This window comes from Oryza glaberrima, chromosome 3, assembly GCF_000147395.1.
Source record: "Oryza glaberrima chromosome 3, OglaRS2, whole genome shotgun sequence".
Lineage (NCBI taxonomy): Eukaryota > Viridiplantae > Streptophyta > Magnoliopsida > Poales > Poaceae > Oryza > Oryza glaberrima.
This window is the reverse complement of record NC_068328.1, coordinates 4,409,260-4,417,567: the sequence shown is the minus strand read 5'-3', so window position 1 is coordinate 4,417,567 and position 8,308 is coordinate 4,409,260. Positions and strand designations below refer to the sequence as shown.

General features: G+C 51.9%; 1 protein-coding gene across 1 annotated transcript; it reads left to right on the top strand.

The window, feature by feature from the left end:
• The first annotated feature begins 4,654 nt into the window (after positions 1 to 4,654).
• Positions 4,655 to 8,270, top strand: LOC127765213 (uncharacterized). Its single transcript, XM_052290062.1, has 4 exons — positions 4,655 to 5,112; positions 5,199 to 6,357; positions 6,580 to 6,726; positions 7,442 to 8,270. The coding sequence occupies exons 1-4, from the start codon at positions 5,056 to 5,058 to the stop codon at positions 7,951 to 7,953; spliced, it is 1,875 nt and encodes a 624-aa protein (XP_052146022.1). The 5' UTR covers positions 4,655 to 5,055; the 3' UTR covers positions 7,954 to 8,270.
• Positions 8,271 to 8,308: the final 38 nt, after the last annotated feature.

Genomic DNA, 8,308 nt, shown 5'->3' with positions numbered 1-8,308 from the left:
CGGATATTGAGCACCGGGACATGTATTACACTTGGCTAGACTCTAAATTTCTAGAATGAGGGGTGGGATATGCATGTGATGATTTTGTACTGGTGGATCAACTTCTCGAGAGGCGAGAAGGGGTAAACCCCAGAAAACCATGACGGCCAGTAACGGGAAGCCATCTTTGGGAAGACAATGGATGGTGAACAGAACCGTTGTTGTGTAATAAACATTGGAATTAAAACTGGACTAGTCTATGCTAGATCTTAGGCTTGTGAAAAGAATTGTGAAACTAGCTTTACGCAAATAAACCAATGGCCATACTTTGAATACCCCTATCATATGCATTGTTGTTGTGGTGGCTTGCGGAGTACGGTTGGTACTCACTCTTGCTATTACAAAATTTAATCAGTGGATGGCAATGAAGTCAAGGAGGATCCCTATGCTTATCTTCAGGAGGATGCGGAGGATGACGGCGCTCCGTAGGTCTTAGTTACGGTCGTTGCCTGTGGCAATGGCATGGCCGCTGCCTGAATTCCGCTGCCTTATCTATTTCTGCTTTTGCATGTATTACGAACCATTCGGTCCTATGTTCCAGTCTATGCCAGCGGGCCTATGATGTAATAATTCGCGCTAGACAATCCTTGTATGCGCACTTGATATTTCAGCTATGTAATCGTGAGTACCAGACTACTTGATCCAGGGAAATGGTACTGGTGACACGAGTGATTCTTGTTATAAAAACGGGGGTCTACACCGGAGCAGGGGCCAGATCTTCAGCGGCAGCGGTGGCCGGCGCCTCCTCCAATCCCATCCACAGCCTCCTCCGCCCCTCCCATAGCGTCGTTGCCGGCGCTGGCAGTAGCGACCCCATCTTTCTCCCTCTCCTTCCTTCTCCACGTGGTGCGGCGACGAGGAGCGGTCACGCTCTACTCCCTCAAGCTCCGCTGCCCCCGCCGCGTTGCTGTCGCAGCTGCCACCGCCGCCGCTCTGCGACGTGCTTCGTGGTAGTCTCCTAGTAGGTCCCAGTGGGCACCGCCGCTGCCGCCAAACCCGACCCCCATCCGTTGTCGTTTCTCCCGTGAAGAGAAACGGGGGAGAAAGATATGAGGGAGAGAGAGGGAGGAGGAAGATCTGGCTCCGCCGCCGCCCCAACCGCCGCTGTCGCCGCCCTAGTGTCACCTGCCTGCCGCCGCTGCTTGCCCTAATGTCGCCTGCCGGCCTCCCTTGACCGCCGTCGCTTGTGAAGGGAAGAGAAAGAGAGAGAGAGGATGACATGAGGGCCCCACAATTTATTTTTGTGTGAGAATGACAAATGGGTCCCATACATATTTTTTATTTCTAATGCCACCTAAGCGCCACGTTAACACCGCGTGGAAAGAAGACCGAGTCAATACTGCCACGTAGGCGCCACGTCAGCGAAACCGCCCTTCAAAACCGCCTATGGAGTCAAATTGCACCGGTTTTAAGAGTTCAGGGGTCGAGATATCCGGTTTTGTGGTTTAGGGTCATGGATTAGATTTCGATCACTTTTGGGGGTCAAATAGTGAACTTATTCCAAGTTGGAACGTCTGTAGCTGGGTCCAAAGTGAGCTGGGTTGCAGTTTATGGCCTAATAGGCCTGTAGAACCAACGAGCCATCAAGCCCAGTAGGCTGAAACTTATTTTCTCCATTCTCCTTTCCCCGACCACTGCTCCAGTACTCCTCTATCCTCACCGGAGAAATCTCATCTGAGCCACCTGACCAGATACAGCGCCGCCCTTTCCTCCGTCCAGTAGTCCGCCGTCCTCGGCAGTTTCCGGTCATCGTCTTCCATGTTCCATCTCTAGTCCCCATTGGAAGCCGCGCGCCTTGTTGCGCTATGATCTCGTCGTCTCTTCAGCATGCGTTCGATTTCCTGATGCTTCCGCATAACAGACAGAATTTTCAGAGAAAACTACGGATGGATGCGACTTGCTCCATCCATGCTGATGAAAGCGCTGTGTTACTATCAGCTAGCTGTAGCAAACTCGACCGGGAAAGTCATGGCGCCGCGCGATCCCGTCCGCCCGCACTTGCCCCCCACTTGCCCGCCGCGACATTCTGAAGAAAAAAACGTGGCGCGCGAGCGAGTTGACGCAGACGGGAGCGCTAGGTTTGCCCGTTTCCAAGCAAGACGAAGGATGCTGCAGATGGAGCCAAACTAGCAAAGGCAAATTGTCTAGCTACTACAGTGTTGCACACTCGTTTATATCAGCGGAATAGCCGAGGAAATATTTGCTTCTTTTGCCTCCATTCGATGTGATCGTGAGAGTTGGTTTGTGAGTTGTGCACGTGGTTGAAACTTCAGTTGCTCGAACTGTAGGTTGAATTTTGTTTGAACAGTATAAGGCAGGCACCTGATGCCCTTGGTCTACTTTGGAGGGGCCGATACATCCAAAAATAAATATGCGTGTACAGTGTACTCGTACTAAAGAAATTAAGGCACGTGACGACAGTGCATGCGACCGATCAAAGACAAACCAAATCATAATGGAATGTGCCCCAATTTGACCGGACGAGGTTGAAATCTTTAGAAGATGACAGACAATCCACTCGCGCCCGTGCACTTGTTATTCATTACTCGCAACTCGCAAGCAAACTGCCCGCATCGTGCGCATCGCAATTAAACGACTGAACGAGATAGCGAGAAATCAGAACCTTGAAATCGTACACGAAGACTTGTTACCCGCCTCACAATCTTCAGACGAGAGCGTTCGATAATAACACAACTCCCTGAAAAAGATTATATTCCCTGGGTTTGTGGCTTTTATTACCAGTGAAAGGACTAGCCGTAGAAATCGTTGAATCGAAGAAACCACTCAAATCAAAGCGGGCGGGCCATGATCGATGGCGACTCTTGATTGTGGTTTTCTTGCCTTCCATTTTGCATACATTCAATTTTCAACGGTGGTGGCAGCGGCACGAGATGTAAAGTTGTAGTTGATAAATCTCTCCTCTTGGGGGAATGACATGAAAGTCAGCGAATCGAACCAGTCATATCTATTAGCAGCGAGTACGTATTTGCTGCTTATGCAACTTATTCCTCAGTACAGGCATCACATTTTAGATGTCCAACCGATTGTTCAAATGTAGTAGAAGAAACAGTTACTGATAAGTACAATACATGCTGTCAATTTTATCTCCACCGAGATGCAATGAAAACGGCATCCAGGAACAAATGCAATTATGCAAAGTGGCCGTGCAGGCGTGCACCGTTCTTCAAATACATGACATTGTCAAAACCGGCGCAGGGACCAGGGTGCATCTCTTAGATCTCTGCATATCCAATGATACTATACAATGCTCTCGTCAAACTCGGAGAAGAAGTCTCAACTCGCTCGGCGAGTACCTCACAGTGTAATTAACAAACAGTAAGATCCAGTAAGATGAGCGAACGAAAGGGACGGGAGTAACACTGCACGTACGAGGACGGCCAATGAAAGATTTAACTAGAGCAGATAATAGTGCGGTGCACGGATTAGGCTGACGAATCGGCGTAAAATACAAGCCAAATGCAGCGTATTCTCTGGTCGGATGCTAGCGGCTGTCCCAGCTGGGGGAGGTGGCGGCCGCGCGCGTACGTGCCGGAGCACGCCGGCCTACACACGCGCGCGGGATCGAGACGGACGAAACGGTGAACCATTCGCTTTTGTGAGGCTCGAATCTGCCAAGTCCCCAGATGAAATCGACGTAGGCATCATTGACTTATCTTCTTGTCATTAGCATGTCGTGTGGGATAAGTATTTTATATACCTAGATACTATGGTACAAATCATTTATACGTGACTTAACTAATTATAGAGAGAATAAAAAAAATATAATAATTATAAGTGTATGCACAAACATGCAAGACTATATTAAATCTATAACTAGAGAAACAAAAATAATAAAATAAGTCAGTGAAGCATAAATTTGTTATTTTTTTCTTCCTGTGTAAATCGAATTTAGATTTGCACGTTTATACGGTGTCTTGTATTATCATAATTTATCTTATCAAATTTTATGAATTTTTTTATATACTGTCCCTCGTGTGGTGCATGAGTATCCCTGTTTGCAGCTGGACCGATAATTTAATCAGGTTCAGGGCGTCAGGCCTACCCTGGCCCGTGGCGAGGGATGAATTTCGACATGGGTGGGGGTCGATTATGTAGGCCTACCGCGCCGAACAACGTGTAAACTGAACCAGACAACACCGAACAGGCGAACACCCACGCAAAACGTCATCCTCCGTGACCGAAGCGCGGCCAAAGTAGAGTTAAATTACACGCAGACACGCTCGGGGCCAAAAAGAACTCCGTCTCCGATCCCTCTCCCAAAGTCAAACCCAAAATACAACACAATTGTATCACGGTACGACGTAAAGCAGGCGTACGTGCAAGACCCGACAGACCCGAGGTCGCCACTCGAAAGCGCCCCCCCAAAAAAAAAACCCGAGCAACTTCTCCAGCGGCGCGAGGCTGTTTCGGGCCGCGGTGACGTCGGAAGCTGCCCCGCGCGCGCCAGGCGCCACCCTCGTCTCGTCGTCGCGCGCCCGCGCGTGGCACACGGCACCCACCGCCCTCGCGGGTAGTTGTTGGCCAAGTAGGCTGGCGTCCGCGCTTTTCCGGCACCAACTCTCGTACGCCGCTGATATACCGTATAAAAATGCCAAGGGATATGACCATCCGAGCCGAGGGCTGTGATTCTCGCGTCCGCTGCCTATTTCTGCCTCCGCCACACCACGCCCACGCCCACGCCCACGCCCACGCGAGCGCGTTTGCACTTTCCCCCGTGTTTTGTGCACAGTACACTACCCAGCCTGCCGCTCGATCGATCTGGCCTTCTCCGCCGCACCGCCGCGCGGCGCCCCGACCGTCGTGCGGCCGCAGGAGGATGCAGGCACCCTTCCTTTCGCCGCTTTTCTCCTCTGGAAGAAGGGCTCTCCCATAGACAACGGCTAAGAATTACAAGGCTGCTTCTTTCGGGAGTAGTTTTTCTGTTAGTTTTACAAGGGAAACAGGTGAGATTTCTGAGGTGTTAAAAGAGAATTAGTAGTGCTGTGGCTGGGGAAGATGACCAAGATCAGCTGCTTCTCTGCTCTTCTCGCCGGCAAGAGGAAGTTATCAAAGGTTGGTGGATTATATTCTTAGGAGACCCAGTTCTTTGATGAATTTTGGTTTAAGTTTTTGTTTCTTATCAGCTCTGAACATGGCAGGTTACGAGCAAGATTGGTTACGGCAAGAAGTCTGGTGGCAATGAGTTCCAGAAGGTGAAACCGGTGGAGTTCATGGAGGGGACGGACACCGTCGACATCGGGAAAGGCGGTGGTGACATTGTCCTGGCATGTGACACAAAGGTTGTCGCTTTCAACGCCGCTGAGTTGGCTTGTGAAGGCCGCGACAAGGACGATGACATGGTCTCGGTGAAGAGGGACACATCTGACGTCGACCTCGTCGCCGGCGGCGACGCAGACTCTTCCGGCTACAACAGCGACGCCGCCGACAAGGATGCTAGCAGCGCCGCCGCAGCACCGGACGCTAGCGAGCCCGGGGTTGGCCTCATGGTGCCGGCCATGGCATCGAGGCTGGAACGCTCGTGCTCCAACATCGAGACGGCGAGGCGTGGCTCGAAAGCGTTCGAACTTCCGGCGAAGTCGCTCTCCTACGGCGACCTCATGGCCTTGCCTGCCGGTGGCTCAGCCACAGCCACCCCAGTCGGCGCGCCGGACGACAGCCCAGCCGCGTCAGTGAAGACGACGTGCAGCGCCGACCACGTCATGCTGAAGAAGTGTTCGTCCAGCCAGGTGCTCCCGTCCCGGAGCCGGAAGCTGTGGTGGAGGCTGCTCCTGCGAAGCCACCGGAACCTGCACCGGCCGGCGGCGACCGTACCAGCAGCGGTGCCGTCGGCGGAGCAGCGGCACGACGGGTACGCGTCCGACACGCTCGACGCGGGCGCCGCCACGGCCGACGTCAAGAACAAGGGGATCGCCGTAGGCCACGAGCCCATCCCGAACCAGTGGATGGCGTTCTCGTCGGAGGCCACGTCGCTGGACCGGGTCAGCGCGTGGGTGAACAGCCTCGTGGACAACCCGTTCAAAACCAACGAGGAATGCATCGTGGAGCACGACGACGATGACGACGACACGGCTCGCCCGCATTGCACGGAGATCGGGGAGCCCTCGTCGTTCGGCGGCAAGTTCCCCGCCCAAGCGCGGCGGCGCATGGCCGGCGAGGCCATCAAGGCGAACAGCATCATACAAACGCTCACCACGTCCTCGTCCGTGGCGCACATATCGGGGATGGGGCTCACTGTCATCCCGGTGATCTCGCCGTTCTCCAGCCTCCGGGCAGTCAATCTGTCCGGCAACCTCATCGGTAAATTATCACGTTCTTTTCTCGTTAAGATACATATTTTATATCGATTTTCGTTAGCATATTTTTCAAACTAGAAGTTGCTTTAAAATATCAAATATATTCATTTATCAAGTTTATAATAATTAAAACTTAATTAATTATGTGCTAATATTTTTATTTTACGTGCGGCAATTTAATCTTCATGTTTCTCTTTCTTGGCTGATCAATCCGTTCGTTCTGCAGTTCAAATATCATCTGGATCATTGCCTAAGGGATTGCACTCACTCGATCTGTCGAGGAACAAGATATCTGTCATCGAGGGGCTGCGCGAACTGACGAGGTTGCGCGTGCTCAACCTCAGCTACAACAAGATTTCACGGATTGGTCACGGTAAGCATTTCGTCAGATATCACAGCTATTTCTTTCAGTAAGTTTATTGCTACTGGTGAAAGCCAGGCTTTGCGTGGATCTTGTTCATTGTGCAATGCTCGTGTGCACTTCTGGATCGGTGGCAGTCGATAGACATTGGGCCGGGCTAAGTACTAGGATGGTCCATGGTACAGACTTTAGTAGTGCACAGTAACGATGCGTCATGTCATGCTCTGAAACTAATGCTGGCACACACACTGTGACACTGAAGGGATCGATACAAGGTTCATGTGCTTCACCTTATTTACCGGCAACTCCAGATTGATAAGCAGAAACGAGTACATACACAGGGCGCCGCATTCTGACACCCATCAGATATCCAATCTAGGCATATCACATTCTTACCTTTCGGATAGTACAATTCGTACATTCTGATAGACGATACTCGTGACCGTGTCCCATGCTCCTTTCGGCCAACTTCTTCAGAACCTTGGGAATCGAGTGGATGTCCCGCAGGTTTGCTCGTCCCTAGAAAAGAAAAGAAACCGCTGTGCGCGAGCGTGACTGGATGCCACATCGGTCCGCTCCGGTCCATCCTACGCACTGCTTAGCTTGTTTCCATGCACCATGCGAGCTAGTATCACATGAGACATGACAGTGTACCCTGCAGTTAATTATACTATTCGTGTGAATTGAATCAAAAGAAGTGAACAATTTGTGGTTTCGATTCGTTCAGGGCTGTCGAACTGTGGGGCGATCAGGGAGCTGTACCTCGCCGGGAACAAGATCAGCGACGTGGAGGGGCTGCACCGGCTGCTGAAGCTGGCGGTGGTGGACCTGAGCTTCAACAAGATCACCACGACGAAGGCGCTGGGGCAGCTCGTCGCCAACTACAGCTCGCTGAGGGCTCTCAACCTCGTCGGCAACCCGGTGCAGACAAACATCGGCGACGACGCGCTCCGCAAGGCGGCGTCGGGCCTCCTGTCGCGGCTCGAGTACCTGAACAAGCAGCCCGTGAGGCCGCAGCGCGCGCGGGAGGCGGCCAAGGACAGCGTCGCCAAGGCGGCGCTCGGGAACGGAGGGTGGAGCTCGCGCAGGCGGCCGACGCCGTCGTCGCGGCGGCTGAGCCAGAGCGCCGGCTCGTCGGTGAAGAACCGGGGGAGGGATAATGGGAGCGGCAGCCATAGGGGCAGCAGGAGCAGGTCCAAGAGCAGGCCTCACCAGGGCTTCAGCCTTGCAAGGAAGTGAAGCAATTTGCTAGGCAATTAGGCATATGATGCTCTACTGAATTGGAGGGAAATTTCAAATGTGATGTGCTTAATCTTCGAAACTGTCATGCGCCATGCTGTAGGATCAAATAATGCACAATCATCCTGGTTTATTTGGTGCGCACTCCAATCCAAGCGTTTCCTGAAACTTTGTTATCTGAAATGGAAGAACAGAGCACAAGTGGAGGAGCTACATACATGCATTTGGTGATCACCATGTAACATTTTTACCTCATCCGGGAGACAATTCAGCATCTAATTTATATTCTTATGATAGTATTTGCAGCTAAAATGCACCTCTTCTAATGTCGATCACATCATCTAAGAACATCACA